This window comes from Vidua macroura, chromosome 9 (genome assembly GCF_024509145.1).
Source record: "Vidua macroura isolate BioBank_ID:100142 chromosome 9, ASM2450914v1, whole genome shotgun sequence".
NCBI classification, from domain to species: Eukaryota; Metazoa; Chordata; class Aves; order Passeriformes; family Viduidae; genus Vidua; species Vidua macroura.
In genome coordinates this window covers 32,298,012-32,321,978 of record NC_071579.1, presented here as the reverse complement: position 1 = coordinate 32,321,978, position 23,967 = coordinate 32,298,012, and the positions used below count along the sequence as shown (strand labels likewise).

At 53.0% G+C, this 23,967-nt stretch overlaps 2 protein-coding genes across 4 annotated transcripts; both read left to right on the top strand.

Moving 5' to 3' along the window:
• Positions 1–968: 968 nt before the first annotated feature.
• On the top strand, positions 969–11,966 carry ZRANB2 (zinc finger RANBP2-type containing 2). Its single transcript, XM_053985141.1, has 10 exons — positions 969–1,085; positions 1,287–1,339; positions 1,505–1,613; positions 3,754–3,836; positions 4,691–4,767; positions 5,074–5,211; positions 6,020–6,192; positions 8,222–8,308; positions 9,660–9,824; positions 10,350–11,966. Exons 1-10 carry the CDS (start codon positions 1,030–1,032, stop codon positions 10,411–10,413), a joined length of 1,005 nt encoding a protein of 334 aa, XP_053841116.1. The 5' UTR covers positions 969–1,029; the 3' UTR covers positions 10,414–11,966.
• A 2,210-nt stretch (positions 11,967–14,176) lies between these two features.
• On the top strand, positions 14,177–23,204 carry PTGER3 (prostaglandin E receptor 3). 3 transcript variants are annotated; one of them, XR_008438356.1, is made up of 3 exons: positions 14,177–14,998; positions 18,763–19,815; positions 19,925–21,247. XR_008438356.1 is itself a non-coding variant. In XM_053985140.1 (2 exons), exons 1-2 carry the CDS (start codon positions 14,186–14,188, stop codon positions 22,786–22,788), a joined length of 1,026 nt encoding a protein of 341 aa, XP_053841115.1. In that variant the 5' UTR covers positions 14,177–14,185; the 3' UTR covers positions 22,789–23,204. The 3 variants fall into 3 exon arrangements, 2 of the variants coding, with proteins under 2 accessions (XP_053841115.1, XP_053841114.1); XM_053985140.1 differs by lacking the exons at positions 18,763–19,815; positions 19,925–21,247 and adding an exon at positions 22,576–23,204; XM_053985139.1 differs by having other exon boundaries at positions 18,763–21,247.
• The last annotated feature ends 763 nt before the right edge of the window (positions 23,205–23,967 follow it).

The window sequence follows — 23,967 nt, the reverse complement described above, 5'->3', positions numbered from 1 at the left end:
TATTTTATTACTAATAAAATTTGATTTTTTTTTTTTTAAAAACCCAAGTGATTGGCGTTTCTCACAAGCAGGAAGGGGGATATCAGAGGTGGTGTGGAAGGAGATGCCAGGAGAGCACAGCCCTGGCACCCTGGGGACACCCAGGGGACAATGTCCCAGTGCTGGCACAGAGCCGCCCACGAACCACGGCGTGGGCCGGACACCCACATTTAAAATATTTATTTAAATAACGGATTGACTCGAATGCTCCGACATTGATCGTCATCCCAAAGTGTCCTTCAGGCACTGGGACAGGCTCTGCCCCCAGAGGCTGCTGGCACTGCCCAGATCCCCAGGCGCTTTTTTCCCGTTCCCACTTCCCTTTTTTCTCATTTTTCCCTTTTTTTCCCGTTCCCGTTTCCCTTTTCCCCTTTTTTTCCCTTTTTCCTTTTTTCCCTTTTTCCCTTCCCCCCTTTTTTCCTTTTTCCCCCCTTTTCCCCCTTTTTTCCTTTTTCCCTTTTTTCTTTTTTCTCCCTTTTTTCCCTTTCCCCCCTTTTTCCCTTTTCCCCCCTTTTCCCTTTCCCCCCCTTTTTTCCCTCTTTTCCCCCCTTTTTCCCCTCTTTTCCCCCCTTTTTCCCTTTCCCCCCCTTTTTCCTCTCTTTTCCCCCCTTTTTCCCTTTTCCCCCTTTTTCCCTTTTCCCCCTTTTTTCCCCCTCTTTTCCCCCTTTTCCCCCCTTTTTTCCCCTCTTTTCCCCCTTTTTCCCTTTTCCCCCTTTTTCCCCTTTTCCCCCTTTTTCCCTCTTTTCCCCTTTTTTTCCCCCTTTTTCCCGTTCCCGCCCTCGGCTCCCCTCACGCCGCCCCTCCCGTCCGCCAGGGGGCGCTCGCTCCCCGCTCCCGCCCGCGGCTGAGGCGTCCGCGGCGCTGCCTGAGCGGCAGGCGCGCCGGCGGGGCGGGGCAGGGCGCAGGCGCGCGGCGGGGCAGCCCGCGCGGCGCAGGGCCCCGGGTCCTGCGTGTGGCGGCGGCGCTCGGCCCGGCCCGGCTCGGCCCGAGATGGCGACCAAGAACTTCCGCGTCAGCGACGGCGACTGGATCTGCCCCGACAAGAAGTGAGGGCACGGCCGGGAGCCGCCGGGAGCGGGGCCGGGAGCGGGGCAGGGAGCCGGCAGTGCGGACGGGGAGCGAGGCGGGGGCCGGGACCGGCCGCGGGGAGCTGGCTTTGGGCGTGGGACGCGCTCGGGTTAAATCGCGGCGCTCGGCGGGTCCCGGCTGCGCTTAACCGCGGCCCTCGTGCTCTGCTCCGTGCCCAGGTGCGGGAACGTGAACTTCGCCAGGAGGACGAGCTGTAACAGATGCGGCAGAGGTGAGTTCCCGGCAGCGCGGCTCCTCCTGCCCCGCCAGGCAGCACTGGGAGCAGCGACTTCTCCGAGCTGTTGGAGAAGTGCCCCCGGTTTTGTTGAAGGGACCCTGAGGTGGTTGCGGTAAGTTCCGAGGCTGCCGTTTCACGCTCTTGTGTCTGTCCCCGCAGAGAAGACGACGGAGGCCAAGATGATGAAGGCGGGGGGGACGGAGATCGGGAAGACGCTGGCCGAGAAGAGCCGCGGGCTGTTCAGCGCCAACGACTGGCAGTGCAAAACGTAGGCTCCAACTCGCGGCTCCTGCCCCGCCCTGGGAATGCCCCGCGCTGCTGGAACGCGGAGGAGAAGTTAAATCCCCGCGATTCCTAGAAGGATTTGTAGGGATGCTGTGCTTAGTGCAGCACCGGGCGCGGGTGGGGCATCGTTTCCTTTTAAAGCACATGCGTGCCCCTGAAGAGTCTTGGGGTTTTTTTTTTAATTACCTTTAACTAATTTAGATACGTATAGAATTTTACAGTAGGTTTGTGTATATTTAGTTTGTTGATTTTTGTGTTACACTTACAGTTATTTATGCTTGTACTTAGTTTTTGTCAGAAAGTGTAAGAAAACCTCTAGGTTACTTTGTTTTGTTTTAAAGTGTGAAGAACCTTTTTTATCTTTTTTTTTTTTTAGTTAGGGCAGTTCTGTTAGCATTGTAAAGTTGCTAGACTAAGCAGCATACCTCACTTATGCTAATAAGCTCAAAGTAGTACATTTAACTTAAACCTAAATGAATTTTTGCTTTGTTAAATCTTCACTCTGTGAATTAATTTGCGCTGGGGCCGCGCTCCCTCGCTGCACATTAATTAACAGGGCAGCAGTGCCCAGGAGAAAGGCCAGGGCTGCTCAGCTGAGACACTGCCCACGTTTGGAGGGGATGCGGAGGTGGCACTGCCACCCCCATGGCACTGGGAGCTGCTGCCTTCCCTGGCAGGCTGGGCAGGCCCTGGAGCAGAATTCCCAGGGCAGCAGGGGCTGCCCCTGGTCCCTGGCAGTGCCCCAGGCCAGGCTGGACGCTGGGGCTGCAGCACTGGGAGGTGTCCCTGCCCTGGCAGGGCTGTCCCTGCACACCGAACCGGCTGTGACATTCCTGCACCTGGCAGTTCAGCCTGGCACCAGCAGCTCGTCCCTTGCAGGGCAGGGAACGGGGCTGGAGCCCCAGGAGAGGCTGGGGGAGCTGGGAAGGAGCCCAGCTGTGCTCCTGGCCCTGCTCCTGCCCCATGAGCTGACATCTTCCCCAGACTGTGCAGTGCTGTCACCTTCCCGAGTGCTGTGTCCCCAGCCTTGTATTCCCAGGCTGAAGGGTAAGCTTTTATTCCCAGGCTGAAGGGTGTTTTATTCCCAATCTGGAGGGTGTTTTATTCCCATGTGAAGGATAAGGTTTTATTCCCAATCTGAAGGATGTTTTATTCCCAATCTGGAGGATGTTTTATTCCCATGTAAAGGATAAGGTTTTATTCCCATCTGGAGGATAAGGTTTTATTCCTAATCTGAAGGATAACGTTTTATTCCCATCTGGAGGGTGTTTTATTCCCATCTGAAGGGTGTTTTATTCCCATCTGGAGGATAAGGTTTTATTCCCATCTGGAGGATAAGGTTTTATTCCCATCTGGAGGATAAGGTTTTATTCCCATCTGAAGGGTAAGGTTTTATTCCTGGTCTAAAGGGTAAGGTTTTATTCCCAATTTGAAGGATGTTCTATTCCCAATCTGAAGAATGTTTTATTCCCATCTGGAGGATGTTTTATTCCCATGTGAAGGATAAGATTTTATTCCCATGTGAAGGATAAGGTTTTATTCCCATCTGGAGGATAAGGTTTTATTCCCCTCTGGAGGGTGTTTTATTCCCATCTGGAGGATGTTTTATTCCCATCTGGAGGGTGTTTTATTCCCCTCTGGAGGGTGTTTTATTCCCATCTGGAGGGTGTTTTATTCCCATGTGAAGGATGTTTTATTCCCAATCTGAAGGATGTTTTATTCCCATCTGGAGGGTGTTTTATTCCCCTCTGGAGGGTGTTTTATTCCCCTCTGGAGGGTGTTTTATTCCCCTCTGGAGGGTGTTTTATTCCCATCTGGAGGGTGTTTTATTCCCATCTGGAGGGTGTTTTATTCCCAATCTGAAGGATGTTTTATTCCCATCTGGAGGGTGTTTTATTCCCAATCTGAAGGATGTTTTATTCCCCTCTGGAGGGTGTTTTATTCCCATCTGGAGGGTGTTTTATTCCCATCTGGAGGGTGTTTTATTCCCAATCTGAAGGATGTTTTATTCCCCTCTGGAGGGTGTTTTATTCCCAATCTGAAGGATGTTTTATTCCCCTCTGGAGGGTGTTTTATTCCCATCTGGAGGATAAGGTTTCCCACCTGTCTCTGTCTCCCTGCAGCTGTGGTAACGTGAACTGGGCGCGGCGCTCGGAGTGCAACATGTGCAACACCCCCAAGTACGCCAAGCTGGAGGAGAGGACAGGTGAGCTGGGGGTGCCTCTGGTGCTGGCACTGCCAGCTCTGGGAATCAGAGGGGCATTCCTTGTTTTCCCTGACTGGCACAGCTCCTGCAAGGTGCAGGTTCTAGGCCTCGGCGAGTTTCGGTGCTGTGGGAAATGGGGGAACGTTCAGCCTGAGCTGCCCCTGGTTGGATTTTGATGTCAGGACTTTGGAAGCAATGTTTAATTCATCTGCAGAGGCCTCCTGTGGGCTGGCCACGTGCAGATAAGGCTGTTATCTGCTCAGGAGGGCTGGGGCTCACTTTCAGCTCTCCTGAGGGAACGTGAGCCCAGAGGGAACTGGGGCAGGATCTCCTTACAGCTCCTGCACTCTCCCCTCTGCTCCTGGGATCAGGCAGGGAATTCACTGCAGGAATGGAGCAGGGCAGGGAATTTAGAGCACAGGGTGGAACACAAAGGCACAGAAATAAAGGAGCCTAGAGAAGAGCACAGAGCTTATTGTTTGAAAGGAAAAACAATATTTCAGTATTGAGTATTGTGAAAATAGTAAAGGATATTAAATAATGTAATAATATTTCATATAATTGTTATAATTGCAAATGATATATCCACATATTTATTATTTAAATAACTTATTGAAGTACTTAGTACTTAATTAAGTTGATAAATACTTTTAGTGGTCCCAATCCATTATTTTAATTGGATTTGTGAGAAACTGCATTTAATAAACGTGCGTGGGAACAATTCATGTTCCTCCTGAGATCCTGTTCCGTCCTTATGGCAGATGTGTAATTCCATGAGGCTTTCCAGAGCCCCTGTGGACGTTTGTGTGCTCCAGGCAGCTGAAGGCTTTGTGTTGTTTTGCCCCTTTTTCAAGGCTACGGAGGAGGATTCAATGAACGGGAGAACGTGGAATACATAGAGCGGGAGGAGTCCGACGGGGAGTACGATGAGGTAAGGGAGGGCAGGGACTGCTCTGGAGAGACTCTTGTTGTGTTTTTGAAGGATATCCCAGGAAACTGAAGTACAAAGTGCTCAGATTCCCGTTCATCTCTCTGGAGTCTCACTGTCCCCAGGACGAGCGTCTCTTTGAAAGTTCCTTGTTGCTAATTGACATTCCGCAGTGCTCCATTTTCCCTTGGGGCAAGATCTCATTTAAAATTGATGATTATTTATTTTCTTATAGAAGTGTTATCAAAAATACAGTTGGTGGTCGTTTTTTATTCAATCCTGTTCTAATCCTGGCACAAACTTCCTCAGTTTGGGCGCAAAAAGAAAAAGTACCGGGGGAAGCCGGTGGGTCCTGCCTCCATCCTGAAGGAAGTGGAAGATAAGGAGTCTGAGGGGGAGGATGAGGAGGATGAGGATGAAGATCTCTCCAAGTATAAATTGGATGAGGTAGGATGGTTTGTTGTCTTGAAGCAGTTTTTAATCATGATTTCAGTGCTGCCCAGGAGCAGGGGAAGGGCTGATCAGTGTTTTCAGCTGCCTTTAGAGCAGAGCTGTGGCAGTAACGGTGCCCAAAGCTGCTGGAAGAGATGTGCACAAGCTCTGCTTTGTTCCAAACACCTGCACTCAAAAATGGGCAGTTTCTTAAATCAGAAATGACAAGCCTGTCTGAGATCAGAACCCAGAACTCCAAGATCTTTATTTGGAACTGGGATGTGTGGCTACCACGTATAGCGAGTGCTCTTGAGTTTTCTTCCTAGGCTTTTAAAACCACATCAGATTTATTTTTTATAAAATGAAATATAATATTCTGAGGGTTTTTTCCATCTTTTCTGAGCTATATGAGTATCACTTACTGGATTTTCCACATCTTTGGGCAGCAGCCCTGCAGAGACGTGTGCAGGTGGTCGTGTTTTACACAGCAGTCACCAAACTTTGCATATGAGATCTGTCTCTGCAGAGTTGGGCTTTGCTTAGAGATTCTGAGGGTGAAGATTCATTTAAAGTAAGTGGTGAAAATGTGTCTGTGGAGTCATTAACTTCATTAAATATTGGGGGGGGGAGTGTTGCAGGGTTTTTATTACTTCATTCAAAACCAATTTTCAGTCACTCGTCACTGCTTAGGATTGTGGAGTCTCATTAAATTCCGTTCAGTTTTCAAAGGCCGGGAAAGAGCACGAGGTAAACGCTGGCATAAGTAAAACCTGAAGGGAAGCTAAAAGCACTGCCTGAGTTTGCTGTGTTGTGCCCGTGGCAGGATGAGGATGAAGACGATGCTGACCTGTCCAAGTACAACCTGGATGCCAGCGAGGAGGAGGACACCAACAAGAAGAAGAAGCCGCCGAGGCGCAGCCGCTCCAAGTCCCGCTCCTCCCACTCGCGCTCGTCCTCGCGCTCATCCTCTCACTCGAGCTCAAGGTCTAGGTCCAGGTAAACGGGTACAGGTCCAGGGTAACGCCAGGCAAAATGTCAGTATCTGACTTCCTTTTTACTTCGTTTGATTGCCTTACAGTTGTGTGATGATGTGAATAACTCTCCATTTACAGAGGTGGTGATGCTCTGCCTGAGCTGCAGCAGGGAGGCTCCGTGGGGCTTGTGGCTTGTTTTAGTGATTTAAGTTGATGTTTGGTGAAATCCTTCAAAGAAATGGAATAATGTGATTTATTTTCAGGTTTTCAGGCTCGTTGGCCTTGTGTGGTTCTGTTGTTGGACAGAGGGGGGCACTGCTGGAGTGGGAGGAGGTGGCAGAAGAGGCAGTGACAATGCAGCCCAGGCAGATTCAGGGAAAGGACACAGTGGGAATATCCTGGGAATAAAGACAAGAAACTTGAACTCGAGTTAATGGCAAGTGACAAAGTTTTAAATGCAGTGGCAGTGCTGTCAGAACCTTCCCATCCCTGGAACTGTCCAAGGCCAGGCTGGACAGGACTTGGAGCAGCCTGGTCTGGTGGAAGGTGTCCCTGCCCATGGAGCAGTGAAATGAGATGAGCTTTAAGGTCCCTCCCAACCCAAACCACTCTGGAGTTCTCTAATAACACTGAGGGTTTACGGGGGACCTCACAAAGATCTACTGGGCAGGCTTAAGCTTTCTCATTGCTATTTAAATTCAGTAATAAATGAACAATTCAGTCAGTGATTTGAAATTGGCTGATGTCAGTATTGGAGCTCTTGAGCTGCCTTACAGCTCATGCAAGGAGGATCCTGATAATTCAGAACCAGCTCCCAGGGTCATTTATTAAATTCACATCTGTAAAGTTCAAGTTCCTTCTGATCTTCCCAGCTTATCCTTGCCCCTCTGTGCTCTCAGTGCTGTCACTGCCCAAATTCTGCAGCCCCTTGTAACCAGGGGCCAGCCCCTGCCTCTGGCTTGGCTTCTCCCCATCACTGTTGGCTCTTGCTCCTGCTGCCTCTTCTGCTCCCCAGCCTCCCCTGCTTCCCTCTGCTCAGAGCAGTCTGAGTGCAGTGCTTGGCTGGGAGGCTCCAAGGACACTCAGAACCCCACCTGCCCATAACTGTGGTCATTTACAGTGGTAAATATTAACATTCACAAATACTAACAGTGAAGGAGAAAGTAACTTGTCCTGAGATTTCAGCTTCCTCTTGAACTTTCTGCTTTTAGCTACAGATAATTGGAAATATCAGTTACCGTTTGTGGATGCTTTTTTTGCTGGTTTTAAAAAGGTTTAAATGTATTTCCTAGCTAGGAAATGTTCATACTACTGTGTCCTGCCCTGTAAAATGAGAAAGTTGTGGTAACAGTATAAACTCAGGGGTTTGAGAGCAAGTAGGATATATTTTACCTGAAAATATTCTTAGAATTTGTTTTAAATGCTTTTGTTTCCAGTGGTTGACGGAGCCCGCTCCCATTGTTAAATTTCTCTTGTGGTTTGTGCTTTAGAGAAAATCCATCAGTGAAAATACGGAAATAATTGTGGCCAGTTGCAAGTTGTGTTGCATATGGCAGTATTTTAGCCCCAAATTAACCACTTAATTTATAATGCAGGGGAAAATCTTCATGAAAATTTGAAGGTTATTACAAAGTGCTTGTGAGAACTGGCTGGGGGGAAATTCAGCTGACCAATCCTAATGCTCTCATCTGCTCTGCCTTTCAAGGAAACTGATGGGTTTCCAGTTAAGGCACAAATTAAAGCATTGATTTCATGAAATAATGAATAGATAGGCAGTTATTTCTTTTTGGCAGGTAGCTGCAGTCCTGTTTAATTGTTGTGCTTTGTTTTAGGAACCATAATCTCAAGCTGACTCTGTAATGCTTTTAATGCAAGATCTTGCTGTGTAGAAGTGTCTGGTTTAAAGTGTGCTGTGGTGATGCTGGGGGCAGGAGGGGATTGGCATTTTAGCACTCAGACTGTGTTGCTGCCTCGTGTCTGCTGCTCTCAGGAGCAGTAACTCTGCTACATGCAAGTCAGACACTGGAAAAAGATCTCCCGTGTTGTTGCAGGTCCCATTCCAGGAGTTCTTCCAGCTCCAGATCGAGATCCCGCTCCAGCTCCAGGGAACAGTCGCGGTCCCGTGGGTCCAAATCCAGGTGAATGAGGTACCAGCCTGTCCCTGCACAGACACAGGGCACAGGCTGCAGCTGCTCTGGTGCCACCCTGAGGCTGTGCTGCTCAGACAAACATTAACTGCTTTTTATCTTGGAAGCCAGACTGGCTGGGTCTCTGCACCGGGTGTTCCACCACAGCTGTGTTCACTGAGGAGCAGAGGTTTTGGTGCAAGAGGTTAAGTCTGGCCTAAGCCGGACGAGCGGACGCCACCGAGCTGCAGTGGAGGAAGAAGGATTTGAGTGCATGGTTCCCTGCTGCAGGCATTTGGGTGCTTTTCCTGTTTCCACTGGGGCTGCTTGAGCTGGAGGAACGTTAGAAATGCCACTGTCCTTCTGGTTTTGTGTTCAGTGAGAATTCTGCATCTTCCACGAGACAGGGCAGCCGTTCCTGTACAAACCTGGGGGAGCATAGGGAGATGTTGGTAGGAGATGGTGGGAGAGGCTGAGAGCAGTCAGAGTGATTTGTGTAGAGTGTCACTGAGCTGGGCAGGCGCAGGAACAAAAGCACATTTGAGGTGTCCTTGCACAGGCATTCCATTGGCAGAACATTCCCTCTGTGGTGGAATGAAGGGCTGTCCCTTCTCCGTGCATGCACAGAATCCCAAGATTCTAAATGAGGAAGATGGGTTGGGAAGAACAATCACAAATGCTGCCACCACCCCTTGGGGGCAGGGACGTGCTGTGGATTATCCCGTGAGGGTCAGCACAGGATGGAATCCGTGCTTTTGGGAAGAGGAAAGGTGTCCCTGTGCCCCACCAGAGGGGCACTGTGTTCCAAGAGAGGTTTTTAAATATTCTGACTATTCTGAGAGGCTTTTTGCAGTGTTTTGGTTGAGGAAGGTTTCAGTCTCTTCAGAAATGTAGTTTGAGATCTGTAAATATAACAGCTGGATTTGTTACTGTTTGGTCAGATGAACATGCAGTGTGAAGTGTCCGTTAGGATAAAGTGAACCACGGTAAATCAGCTTTAGATCTCTGGTTTCCAGGTGATTCTGATGTGTGAATTTAACTGCTGAGGAAGGTCCTTGCAGAGGCAACTTCCCAGCAGTCACCCGGTGCTTTATTGCCAAAATGGCTCATTCTGGTGAATGCTGGGGAGAGCTGTCCAAACCATTGGTGGTCCATTTATCAGGAAACACTACTTAGCAGAATTTCTTAGGCAAGCTGCCCTGGCAGTAGCAGTGTTCTTGGCAGAGTAAGTATGGAAGTGTTTATTTTCCACACCCCTGGAGAAAACAGAGTAGTGAATGTTCATGAAAACTGTCTCTGCTTGTTCTTTGTGCCTTCTCCACGATCCCAGAATTAAATGTGGTTTATTTCTCAATCAATAAAGATCCAGCTCCAGGTCCTACAGGGGGTCTTCCACCCCAAGGAAAAGATCTTGCTCCAGCTCTCGCTCCTCATCTTCCCCGGAGAGAGGCAAGAAGCGAAGCCGCTCTAGATCCTCTTCCTCTGGTGATCGCAAAAAAAGGCGCTCGAGATCACGGTCACCCGAAAGGTTTGGGTTTATGTAGAATAAGAATGGCTGTATTGACATGTGTGATGGTTTACTGTAGTTATCCAAGGACTGAGATTCACTGGGAAACAATCAAATCTGAGCAGTTACTCTCGTAGTAAAAGTAGCTTCCTCACTTGCCCTACTCTTTCTTTTGTTAACCTCTGTAATTGTTTTTTTTAAATAATTTTCCCCCCTCCATTGAAAGTCCTCCTGGTAGGAGCATGTTCTGTATAAAGACCTGGCTCACCCTTCTTTCAGTTTGTGACAGTGTTAATGCGTTCATTATTGAATTATTGAATTATTTTCTTAAGTAAATACTGCGTTGAAATAGAAACTGTATTCTACTCTCACTATTAAACTTAGATTTTAATGTTAAATTAGCGGCTTAAAGTTACTTTGCATATTCTTGTAAGGCCCCCATGAGATATACTTGGCTTCCAGCTATGGTAGGATGCTGCTCAAAGGGGGTGCCAGGATGAATCTGAGCTCATTTCTGTGCATGCTTTCTCCATTTGTATCTTGCAGACGCCGCAGATCTTCCTCCGGATCCTCCCATTCTGGTTCCCGTACGAGTTCTAAAAAGAAATAATGTGTAAAAGCTCACACTTACAAAAACCCACCAAAATTCCAGTCAGTGCATGAGACATTTTTAAGAAGTTGGTGTCTTACTTGGTCAGAAGTGCTCAATCTGCTAGTAGAGGTGCATGTCTGTCCTGGCTTTCTGGCAAACTGCAGCTTTGTTCATCCATCACCCAAACCCGCAGTAGCATTTTAAGCCATAAACTCCCCGGCACAGGGGGAAGTTCCGTGGTGTGGGGGGGGAGGGTTTATTATTTTTCAAGATCAGTTCCTCCACTCCTGGCTCCCTCAGCTGGAGGAGCAGGTTGGGAATGTCCTGGCACAGCTCTTTGTGCAAGGAAGAAGCCGTGGGTTTTCCAGAGCAGGATGGAGCTCCCGTGGGACCACAGCAGGGGCAGGGCTGGGGGCACCTGGGGCCAGCAGTGGGGCCTTGGGCTGAGCAGTTTTTGTTTTGCCACGTAGCAGTGCCAGTGCAGATGGACACCCCTCTCTAGCAGCTCAAACCCCCCAGTCCATCATGATTCCAGAGGGAATTAGCTTCACTCCTGGCGAGGGAGGACGTTGGCAGCCAGCACAGCGCTGCGGCTGCGGCGGTTTCCAGAGCCCGCACTCCGGGATCCCTCCTTCCCGACGGATCAGTTGGGATCTGCTCCTGGGCTGGAGCAGTGTGGAACTGGCTCCTTGGAATCAAGGGAAGCTTCCGCAGGCCGCCTGTAAAATTTCCTTTGGGGCTGACTAAAATTTTCAAGGTATCTTAATTTTATTTTTCTTTAAAAATGAGAATGAATAAACTGTGTAGAAAGTCCTGGCATCTTCAACGTCTTCTTCATCGATCATTCTTTTTCCCTTCAACATAATTTATGGCTTAAAATGCTTTATGGAATCCATAAATGAGTATAAAACTTGGTCTCTCTTGAGCTCCGTTTGGTTAAGAAAGGTTTAAGTTTCTTCAGTGCCATCACAAGGTAAGTATGGTAAGGAAAACTCTTCTTTTTAAGCAAGCAAAGAGCAATATACCTTCATTTATTTCAGTAATAAAACTGCCAGATTTGCTGCTTGTTTTGATAAACTGCACAGAAACAAACGGAGCAAAATGGAAAAACTCCATTTGGCTTTTTTTTCCTCTTTTTTTTTTTTCCTGTTTTTTTTGAACCACGTCTTATGGACTGGTCTAGAAGCAAAATGTTTTTGGTGTAGAGGTATTTTGATAAATCTCTTTGCAGAAAAAATGCAGTTTCTTCTTTAATGCTTTCTTTTCTCTCTAATTTCCATGCTAAATGTGTGTAGGTTGCACAAGAGCAGGTTAGTCTGTAACTGTGCCTCTGACTTCAACTAAACTGTAAAACCAGATCAAGTAGACGCTCTGTTGTTAGCCTTGGGTTTTCTTGTGCTTTGTATTCCAATTGTTGCTGTACTTAACAGATGGGAGGTTTTAAATTTAGCAACTGATAGGCCACAGGCAGAGGAGGAGGAGGAGGAGGAGGAGGATGGTCCATTTGGCTTAGAGAACGTGTAAGGCAAAATGATGCTGTAGACAAGTGTAAATAAAACCTGTGAGTCAAGTGTGCTCGAGTGCTTTGTCCTGGGGACACTCAGACTTCCCTGTCACCTGTCACCTTCACTGACCCCTGTCACCTGCACTGATCCCTGTCACCTGCACTGATCCCTGTCACCTTCACTGATCCCTGTCACCTGCCCTGATCCTGATCCCTGTCACCTGCACTGACCCTGATCCCTGATCCCTGTCACCTTCACTGATCCCTGTCACCTGCACTGACCCTGATCCCTGTCACCTGCCCTGACCCTGTCACCTGCCCTGACCTGATCCCTGTCACCTGCACTGACCCTGATCCCTGACCCTGTCACCTGCACTGACCCTGATCCCTGTCACCTGCACTGACCCTGTCACCTTCACTGACCCCTGTCACCTGCACTGATCCCTGTCACCTGCCCTGATCCCTGTCACCTTCATTGATCCCTGTCACCTGCACTGACCTGATCCCTGTCACCTGCCCTGATCCCTGTCACCTGCCCTGACCCTGATCCCTGTCACCTTCACTGACCCTGTCACCTGCCCTGATCCCTGTCACCTGCCCTGACCCTGATCCCTGTCACCTGCCCTGATCCCTGTCACCTGCACTGACCCTGTCACCTGCCCTGACCCTGATCCCTGTCACCTGCCCTGACCTGATCCCTGTTACCTGCACTGACCCTGATCCCTGTCACCTGCCCTGATCTCTGTCACCTTCACTGATCTCTGTCACCTGCCCTGATCCCTGTCACCTGCACTGACTCTGATCCCTGTCACCTTCACTGACCCTGTCACCTGCCCTGATCCCTGTCACCTGCACTGACCCTGTCACCTGCCCTGCCCTGATCCCTGTCACCTGCACTGACTCTGATCCCTGTCACCTTCACTGACCCTGTCACCTGCCCTGATCCCTGTCACCTGCACTGACCCTGTCACCTGCCCTGACCCTGATCCCTGTCACCTGCACTGACCCTGGTCCTCATCAGCTCACCTGGCCCATGGGTCCTATGTGTTGCAGTCCTTTAAGTCTTAAAAATGATTTTTAATTTCAACAGCAAATGAGCTTTTACAAAACTTCCAGGTGTTCTCACAGACTCATGGAATATCTTGGGCTGGATGTGACCCACAGGGATCATTGATCCAGACCCCCCAACAATCCCACCCTGGGCATCCCTGGCAGCATCCAAACCCTCCTGGAGCTCCGGCAGCCTCAGGCCGTGCCCATTCCCTGGGGATCTGGGCAGTGCCAGCACCCTCTGGGGCAGAACCTTTCCTGGTGTCCGCCCTGCCCCTCCGCTGGCCCAGCCTGGGGCCGTTCCCTCTCACAGAGTCACAGAATGATGAGGTTGGAAGAGACCTCCAAGATCATCAAGCCCAAGCTGTGCCCCAACACCTCAACCAGACTACAGCACCCAGTGCCATGTCCAGTCTTTTTTTAAACACACCCAGAGATGGTGATCCCACCACCTCCCAGGGAAGACAATTCCAGTGCTTTATTATTCTTTCGGTGAATTTTTTTTTTCCCTAATACCCAACCTGAACCTTCCCTGCCGTAGCTCGAGGCTGTGACCTCTTGTTCTGTCAGCGCTGCCCGGTGGAAGAGACCGACCCCACCTGTCTGCACCTCCCTTCAGGGAGCTGTGGAGAGCAATGAGGTCACCTCTGAGCCTCCTCTTCTCCAGGCTGAACAGCCCCAGCTCCTCCAAACGTTCCTCACAGGGTTTGTGTTCCAGCCCCTCTCCAGCCTCGCTGCCTCCTCTGGATGCGCTCGAGCATCTCAACGTCCATCCCAAACTGAGGGGCCAGAGCTGGGCACAGCCCTCGAGGTGTGCCCTCAGCAGTGCTGAGCACAGGGGGAGAATGACCTCCCTGCTCCTGCTGGCCACACCATTCCTGATCCAGGCCAGGAGCCGCTGGCCACCAGGGCACACCGCTGGCTCTCCTCCTGTCCCTGTTCCTGGGAGCACAGCCCGACCCCCCCGGCTGTCCCCTCCTGTCAGGAGCTGTGCAGAGCCACAAGGGCCCCCTGAGCCTCCTTTTCTCCAGGCTGAGCCCCGTCCCAGCCCCTCGTTCCCTCCCCAGCCCGGTTCCCGCTCCGTTCCCTCAGGCTCTGCCCGCTCCCGCCCCGCCTCTCCCGGCCCCGGGGCGGGTCCCGCCCGTCCCTCACATAAAGCGGCCGCGCGGCGCCGCCGCCTCCGTGCGGGACCTGCCGGCTGCGGGCCCGCTCCATGCGGGACCTGCCGGCTCCGGGATGAGCCCCTGGCAGCACTGCCCGCCCAACGCCAGCGCGGCCGGCGGGCCGGGCCCGCGGGGGAACGGCACGGGCCGGGCGGCCGAGCGCGGCAGCGCCGTGTCCGTGGCCATCCCGCTGACCATGATGCTGACGGGCATCGTGGGCAATGCCCTGGCCATGCTGCTCGTGTCCCGCAGCTACCGCGCCAAGGGCAGCCGCAGGAAGCGCTCGTTCCTGCTGTGCATCGGCTCCCTGGCGCTCACCGACATGCTGGGCCAGCTGCTCACCAGCCCCATCGTCATCTCCGTGTACCTGTCGGGCCGGCCCTGGGCGGCCATGGACCCCTCGGGCCGCCTCTGCGACTTCTTCGGCTTCAGCATGACGGTGTTCGGGCTGTGCCCGCTGCTGATCGCCAGCGCCATGGCCGTGGAGCGGGCGCTGGCCATCCGCGCCCCGCACTGGTACGCGAGCCACATGAGCCCGCGGGCCACCGAGCGCGGCCTGGCCGCCATCTGGGCCGCCGGCGTGGCCTTCGCGCTGCTGCCGCTGGCCGGGCTGGGCCGCTACGCGCTGCAGTGGCCCGGCACCTGGTGCTTCATCAGCGCGGCCGGCGGCAGCGCCTTCGCCGCCGCCTTCGCCGCGCTGGGGCTGCTGTCCCTCGTGGTCACCGGCGCCTGCAACCTGGCCACCATCGAGGCGCTGGTGTCCCGCTGCCGCGCCAAGGCCGGCGCGGCGCAGCCCGGCTCGCGGTGGGGCCGCATCGCCACCGAGACGCTGCTGCAGCTGCTGGGCATCATGTGCGTGCTGTCGGCCTGCTGGGCACCGCTGCTGGTAGGTCCCGGGCAGCGCGGCGACCCCCGGGCTGCCCTCGGCGTCCTCCGGGCCAGGAGCCAGCGGGGGAGGCTCCGGGGGTCACTGCTCCTGGGGACATCCATGGAGAGCCCCCCGGCGGGACAGCGGGGACGGGGACAGAGCCAGCGGGGGAGGCTCCGCGGGTCACTGCTCCTGGGGACATCCATGGAGAGCCCCCCGGCGGGACAGCGGGGACGGGGACAGAGCCAGCGGGGGAGGCTCCGCGGGTCACTGCTCCTGGGGACATCCATGGAGAGCCCCCGGCAGGACAGCGGGGACGGGGACAGAGCCAGCGGGGGAGGCTCCGGGGGTCACTGCTCCTGGGGACATCCATGGACAGCCCCCCGGCAGGACAGCGGGGACGGGGACAGAGCCAGCGGGTGCAGAAGGGTGGGACGGAGCTGGGAGAGGTCCCAGAGGAGAGCCGAGTGCAGGGAAACCAGCTGCAGGAGCCGGAGACTGAAGGAGGAGAGCAAGGTTCTTGTGCGGAGGAGAAAAGGGGGATGTGAGGAGAGGCTCTGGGAGCAGGACGCTGCAGCCAGGTGGGAATTAGGGGCTTTTATTTGCTCCCACCTTGCAGCAAAACTTCAAACGGTGTTTTTTGAGAAAACGCACAAGCCGTGACTCTGTGAGTGCCTTGTGGCTGGCAGCCCGCTGTGTTTGATTTACAGCAGCCTTCCGGGCTTGTCCAGCCTGCTCTTTAAGGATCTTTGCATTGATTTCCACTGTTTTATTATTCCTTCCTTAGGAACCGCTCCTCGTGGTGCAGGAGTGCGGGAGGCAGAATCCACATCTTTGCTGTGTGGGACCAGGGCACGCCCGGGGCTCTGGAATCCCAAAAGGCTGGGTTATTATGTCAAGGACTAGTAGGATTTTAGGAGAATTGGTTCTTGGGCTCTCTGAGCAGGATGGGCTGAAGCCGGTTGAGGAAATGCTGAGGTCATGTGAAAGGTTCTTTCTGGCTGGAGAAGGAGTTTTCTTCTTGTCCTGTCAGCCCTGAGGGTTCCACCAGCCTTGCAGCATGACAGGAGAGCCCTGAGATGGGGAAGCATTTCCTCCTCCCTCATAACCAGGTAAATCCGTGAGGAAGCAGAGATTCCACTTGGTGGTTTGGTGCCCCGGGCACTTCTGTGGTTTCAGAGGCAGGAGTCAACCCACAGGCACGAGGGAATTCATCAGCACTTCCCTTCCCTCGGCAGCAGCAACACTTGGAGGTGTGGAACTTCTTCTGTGGAGTTCTCACAATCCAGACTCATGGCTGCAGGGATTTTTTTTATAAATACACCTCCATTTTTATACATAAACCTCCATTTACATGCACCCCAACTTGTTCTGTGCACCTCTGAAGTGCAGGTCAGGAATTAGAGACCAGATTTTTGGAGAAGTGATCATGGAGAATGCAAAAGCCTTTTCAGTGAAAGCCAGCTCGTAGCAATCATTTAATCCGTAGCTGCAGCACTCAGCAGTTGTAAGAAATGGAGCTGAAATGGAAATCTGGCGCTTTACAGAGGAGGTTTTTTTTTGTTTCTGTGGTTTTTTTTAAGACATCTGAGTTTTGTAACTGAGAACTGATGGATCCTGGCAGCTGCTGCTGTGAGGTAAACAACGCCCTCGCCACACACGGTATTTTTAGAGCTGATCTGTTGATGCAAACGACAAAATCAAATGTGATTTAGCAGCAGAGGGAAAGCTCTGACATCGTGGCTGTGCTCTGGAGGGCTCCTTGGAGTGTCCTGCACGTCTGGCTCTGTGCTGGCCTGGGAAGGAGGGAGGAGAGCAGACAGTGCAGGAATTGTTTCCTTTTTCCAAGCACACAGGAGCTTGTTGGACTCACAGAGAACCCCCCAACCCAGTGTGGTGGTGCTGGTTTCCAGTTCACACTGACCTTCTGTTTGGCTTGGAGCATGTACTGACAGGACACAGGGAATGGCTTCCCAGAGGGCAGGGTTAGATGGGATGTTGGGAAGGAATTCCTGGCACAGGGTGCCCAGAGCAGCTGTGGCTGCCCCTGGATCCCTGGCAGTGCCCAAGGCCAGGCTGGATGGGTTTGGAGCAGCCTGGCACAGTGGGAGGTGTCCCTGCCATGGCAGGGGTGGCACTGGGTGGGATTTAAGGTCCCAAACCAATCTGGGATTCTGGGATGGCCCCTGAGCCAGAGGGAAGCAGACAAATGACGCCGAGGTGAAATGGAGCAAGCTGTTCCTTGATTTCACAGAAACGCCGCTGCAGCACAACCTGGAATTACAATTATAATTTCAGAGTCCCAGGCTACAAAATTACTCCTTCCCAGAGTTGTTCCCAAGTTATTTAAAGCCAAAATGCTCAGAAGTTCTGCTGCTCTTCCTGTTAAAATACTTCTGCTCCTTATCCCTCCTGGCAGACAGAAATTACAGACGTATAAAACCACACTCATGATAACAGTAAAGTTTTAGCTGCTCTTGTTGAATAAATCCAATCATCATCATTTTGAGCCATTTTTTTAATGGCATGAATTATGTTGACTTTATTCCACCTGATGTTGTTCCTCTGCCTTGTGCAGGCTTTTAATCCATTTAGAAGACCAATATAGGCCATGATAAACAACCTCTAATGATATCAAACAAACAAAATTTCCAGTAGAGCAGCTGTTGGCCCAACAACTACTCCAATAAAGGGATATTACGTAATAAAACCAGAAATGAGCAGCAGTTGTGTGCTTGGGAAATGCATTTTTATTAGCCTGGTGGTTTTGGAGCTCCAGCTGAAAAAGAGATGGCAGGGTCTGGACAGGGACAGTGTGTGAAGAGCCAGGGGAGTGGTCAGGTTCTGGCAGTGTGGCTCTGGTGCTCTAGTGGCTCCTGATGTGCTCTGGGTCTGTACCCATGTTTTTACAAAGCTCTGCACCCCTCTTTTCACAAGGCTCTATCCATGGCCGCTTCTGTCAATGAAATGTCGTGGGTGGAATCTTCAGCTGCTTCTGTTTAAAGAAACAAAAACAATTCTCCTGTGCTGTCCATGCTGCCCTGCCCTCCAGACTGAGCCCAGGCTTTCCAAGGTCAACAATGGTTATTGATCTGGCACCCAGAATATCCCTTGGAGTGGAAAAATCCTCCCTGGAGCCTCTGCTCCCGGTCACTGTGGCTCCGGCTGTCCCAGCCTGGGGGGACAGCAGCAGCCCAGCTGTGACCTTTGTGGTGACACAGCTCTGAGGAGGCTTCCTGTGGGATTGCAGGTTGGCTCTTTCCAAAGGCCAGGACTGGCAGCGATTCCCAGCGGCTCTGCTCCCTCGGGCTGTTCCCAGCAGTTTTGGGCCAGGCTGAAAGTTTATCCCGGGGCTGGAGGGGCTGGGAGAGCTGGAGGTGCCCCGGGGCAGCGCTGGGGGTGCGTCCATCTCCGTGGCACTGGGAGCACACACACGGCACGATGGACAGCCCCAGTTCCACAGGGATCCCGGGCAGCACGCTCGGACAGCTGGGGCCTCCAAGCCATGCCCGGGAAAGATTTGAGAGCAGAAAAAGGATCTGTTCAGGAAAACGAGGTGTTCAGGAGCCCTCCCACATAGTCCCATACAGGCTGGGGTCGGGAGGGACCTTAAACTCATCCAGTTCCACGGGCAGGGACGCCTTCCACCAACCATCCCCGGCTGCTCCAAGCCCCGTCTGGGACGCTTCAAGGACGCGGGGGCAGCCCCGGCCTCCGCGGGGCAGTGCCCCAGCCGTGGGCAGCGGCCCCTGACCCGTGTCCTTGTCCGTGTCCCTCCCCAGGTGACCATGCTGAGGATGGTGTCGGAGCCCGCGGGCGGGCCGTGCCGCGGCGGCTCGCAGCGCTGGGAGCTGCGCAGGGAGTGCAACCTGCCGCTGACGGCCGTGCGCCTGGCCTCCCTCAACCAGATCCTGGACCCCTGGGTGTACCTGCTGCTGCGCCGCATCCTGCTGCGCAAGTTCTGCCAGGCCGCCAGCGCCGTGTCCCACTGCCCCAACGCCAGGGACAGGGCCCTCACCCTGTCCGAGGAGATCCGCCGCACCGCCGCCTGAGGGGACATCCCACAATGGCCTGAGGGGACATCCACCACAGCCTGAGGGGACATCCGCAATGGCCTGAGGGGACATCCACCATGGCCTGAGGGGACATCCGCAATGGCCTGAGGGGACATCCACTGCGGCCTGAGGGGACATCCACCACAGCCTGAGGGGACATCCACCTCAGGGGACATCCACAATGGCCTGAGGGGACATCCACAATGGCCTGAGGGGACATCCACCATGGCCTGAGGGGACATCCATGGTGGCCTGAGGGGACATCCACAATGGCCTGAGGGGACATCCACCTGAGGGGACATCCACAATGGCCTGAGGGGACATCCACCTCAGGGGACATCCACAATGGCCTGAGGGGACATCCGCAATGGCCTGAGGGGACATCCCACAGTGTCCTGAGGGGTCATCCACCATGGCCTGAGGGGACATCCACTGCGGCTGAGGGGACATCCACAATGGCCTGAGGGGACATCCGCAATGGCCTGAGGGGACATCCACCACGGCCTGAGGGGACATCCATGGTGGCCTGAGGGGACATCCACCATGGCCTGAGGGGACATCCACAATGGCCTGAGGGGACATCCACCGCGGCCTGAGGGGTCATCCAGAATGGCCTGAGGGGACATCCACAATGGCCTGAGGGGACATCCCACAGCCACCTGAGGGGACATCCACCATGGCCTGAGGGGACATCCACCTCAGGGGACATCCACAATGGCCTGAGGGGACATCCACAACAGCCTGAGGGGACATCCACCATGGCCTGAGGGGACATCCACCGTGGCCTGAGGGGACATCCACAACAGCCTGAGGGGACATCCACCATGGCCTGAGGGGACATCCACAATGGCCTGAGGGGACATCCACCGCGGCCTGAGGGGTCATCCAGAATGGCCTGAGGGGACATCCACAATGGCCTGAGGGGACATCCCACAGCCACCTGAGGGGACATCCACCATGGCCTGAGGGGACATCCACCTCAGGGGACATCCACCATGGCCTGAGGGGACATCCACAACAGCCTGAGGGGACATCCACCACGGCCTGAGGGGACGTCCACTGCGGCTGAGGGGGCATCCACCGCGGCTGAGGGGACATCCACAATGGCCTGAGGGGACATCCCACAGCTCTGGGAGCTGAGGCCACCTGGAAGCCCTCCTGGCAATCGGCTCCGTGCTGGCACCCCCTCACGGTGTCACTGCTTGGACCCAGAGTGCCACATTCTTCCTGCAGGGTGCCAGAAGCGCTGGGATACAGCAGGACAGGACTCTCCATGGTCACTGGTGGCTGAGCTGGGATGAGGGCATTCCATGGCCCCTGCAGAACGGGATGAGGACACTCCATGGTCACTGCCACTCATGGCCGAGCTGCAGAACAGGATTAGGACATCCCATGGCCCCTGCAAAACGGGATGAGGACATCCCATGGTCACTGCCACTCGTGGCCGAGCTGCAGAACAGGATTAGGACATCCCATGGTCACTCCCACTCATGGCTGAGATGAGCAGTGGGAGGTTTTGTGGGCCTAAAGTAGAGCCTGAGGGGGCCTCTCTTGCTTTAAGGTGGAAAAAAAATTACTTTCCCGAGAGGAAACAGATTCTAGAGATGGGATTACTGAAGGGACTCACTCCTGAGAATGTTTAATACTAACTTTATCTCCTTCAGAGAGTCCTTCCTCCTTTTTTCTGGAGGGGCAAGGGGAGACAGGGAGAGAAACCACAGGAATAAGGAAAAAAAAAAAAAGAAATTTGATTGGATTTCAGTGTCTTAAAACTGAGCAGGGGTTGTGGCAGTGATAGAACACCCATCCCTTCCAAGAACTGAAGGCAGCACGAGTGTCCTGAGTCACAGATGTGTGCTGATAAACACTCGTCCGCGTGGCAGAAGGGAGATTGAGGAGGATTAGCAGTTCCAATCCATTTGTGCCACATCTGGGGCTTGTTTTTTAAAAAGATGTGTCTTAACGCATTTTCTTCACCCTTTTGGAGCTGACAGCCTCTCATGTCTCCTGTTTTGTGGCCTTCTGGGTGAAGTTAAATGCAAATACAATAAAATATACTTGATATTCCATGTGCCAGGTACTGTGGAATTCAGGGGTCTTACAGGCAAATGAAGTCCTGCATCTGTGAGGAATTTCTTGCACAAAACCTTTAGTTTTGCTCTATTTAATTTGTTTATAAAAGTAACTCCTCAGCAAAGAATCTGTGCCTTCACTTTTGTTCTGCATTGTCTGATTCTTGTCCGCATAAATCTGGTTTTATCCAGGTGATGTCTGAGTCCAGCCTAAAAGCCAAGGTTTAGCTTTAACTGAAGACCCAGCCTAAAACTAATGGATGAAATGCCTTTTTTAGTTGGAGCTGCTGGACCCTGCTCTGTGCTGAGCTGCTCCTGGGTGTAACAGCCGCAGGTTCATCAGTGCTTCAGTTACTGGGTGGTGCTTTGAGGGAAAATGCGCGCTCTTTCTGCTTAAAAAAAGTGCCTTGCTGGAGTCAGACTGGAGGCAGCCTCATTTTGTTGGAATGATTTGGGTCTGGAAAAAGCCTGTGGTGTCCAGAGGATCCCTGTTGTTCCCTCTGTGTACTTTTCCTTTGGGAAAGAGCTCAGCAGAGCCGCTCACTTGTGAAATATGTCGGGATGACCTCAGCTGCCTGCATCAGCCCTGGCCGGCACATTCCTGGCGCCGGGATTGTCTGGGATCAGGCTGGGATGGAGAGGAGTTCTGGGAGGAACAGGGAATCCACCCCTGGGATCCGCTCCTTTATAGGAAGAGCGGGGTGCTGTGTCTCTGAGCACCATGGATCCCGCATGGAAAACCAGGAATGTGACACTGGAAGGGTCCTCCAGGGATTCGGGGCAGCTGATTCTTAATATCGGGGTGGTTTCACTCCAGTTCACACAAAACAATGCATTTGTCATGAATATTCACAGTGCTTGGGACGAGCACTTCTGTCCCTCCGTGCTGGGGCAAAATGAAGAAGCTGCTTCTTCAAAATGGGAAGGGATGGGAGCTTTGTCCAAATGGGAAGGGATGGGAGCTTTGTCCAAATGGGAAGGGATGAGAGCTTTACCCAGATGGGAAGGAATGGGAGCTTTGTACAAATGGGAAGGGATGGGAGCTTTGTCCAGATGGGAAGGGATGGGAGCTTCGTCCAGATGGGAAGGGATGGGAGCTTTGTACAAATGGGAAGGGATGGGAGCCTTGTCCAGATGGGAAGGGATGGGAGCTTTGTCCAAATGGGAAGGGATGGGAGCTTTACCCAGATGGGAAAGGATGGGAGCTTTGTCCAAATGGGAAGGGATGGGAGCCTTGTCCAAATGGGAAGGGATGGGAGCTTTGTCCAGATGGGAAGGGATGGGAGCTTTGTCCAAATGGGAAGGGATGGGAGCCTTATCCAGATGGGAAGGGATGGGAGCTTTACCCAGATGGGAAGGGATGGGAGCTTTGTCCAAATTGGAAAGGATGGGAGCTTTGTACAAATGGGAAGGGATGGGAGCTTTACCCAGATGGGAAGGGATGGGAGCTTCCCGTTGGTTTTTACAGGAGAGGAGGAGTGGGAGCTGTGCCCTCCAGCCATGGCTCTGTGAGGGGCTGCCCTTCCTAAACCCGATCCAAGGAGCTGGAGTGCACCTGGGAGCTTCCCCTGACACGTTCATGGCACGGGAAGCTGTGTCTGTGGCGTGTTTCTTTAACGAAGCCTTTTCAGCCTGCTCTCTCTGTGTTGTTCCTCTGCCTGAGGCACTTGGGGAGCTGTAGGGCACCTACAGAAGATCCAGCTGGAGAGGATGGTTTGCCTGCAAGCCACTCGTGTGTGTCCCAAAGCCGAGTGTGCTGGACCAGTGAGAATAAAAACTGGAGTGACCTTGGCTGTGCTGGGTTTGCAGGAGCTGCTGGAGGTGGGGCCAGAGCAGATCTTATCTGCCCGGTGATCCAGGACCTACCTGTGGGAGCTGCTCTGCTGGGAATTCCAGCCCAGGGAGCCCCTGGGGAGCACAGCACCTGCACCCCAACCCCAAACCAGCCCAGGGATCCATTGGGGAGCACAGCACCTGCACCCCAACCCCAAACCAGCCCAGGGATCCATTGGGGAGCACAGCACCTGCACCCCAACCCCAAACCAGCCCAGGGATCCATTGGGGAGCACAGCACCTGCACCCCAACCCCAAACCAGCCCAGGGATCCATTGGGGAGCACAGCACCTGCACCCCAACCCCAAACCAGCCCAGAGATCCATTGGGGAGCACAGCACCTGCACCCCAACCCCAAACCAGCCCAGGGATCCATTGGGGAGCACAGCACCTGCACCCCAACCCCAAACCAGCCCAGGGAGCCCCTGGGGAGCACAGCACCTGCACCCCAACCCCAAACCCAGCTCAGGCTGTGCAGTATCCCAGCAGAGGTGAATCATCTGCAGCCCCCCTGCCAAGGCCGTTTTCCACGTTTTTATCCCATTATTCCTATTGTTTTACTGGTTTTTTGCATTTTGGAATTTTAACAGGAACTTTTTGAGCTCCTCAGGCAGGTTGACACAGGGGAGCAGCACTGGGATGGGCAGCCCACCCCAGCCCAGCAGAATGGGAAATCCCTGATTGTCATGGGGTCTGAACTAACACAGGAGTTCCAGACAGGCAAATCCCAGAATCCCTGAGGTTGGAAAAGCCCTCCCAGACCACTGAGTCCAACCAGTGACCAATCTCCAGCTTGTCCCCAGCCCAGAGCACTGAGTTCCACATCCAGACCTTCCCTGGACACCTCCAGGGATGGGAACTCCACAAAATCCCAAATTAAATTTCCCAGGTGATGGCAGGAACACCTTGTAGCCAGCCCCAGCCCCCACTGAACAGCTGGGTTTGACTTTCCCTTTATCAGTTTGATCTCAGTTTGTTTTTTTTTTTGTTTGTTTGTTTGTTTGTTTTTTTTTAAAGCAACAAAAGG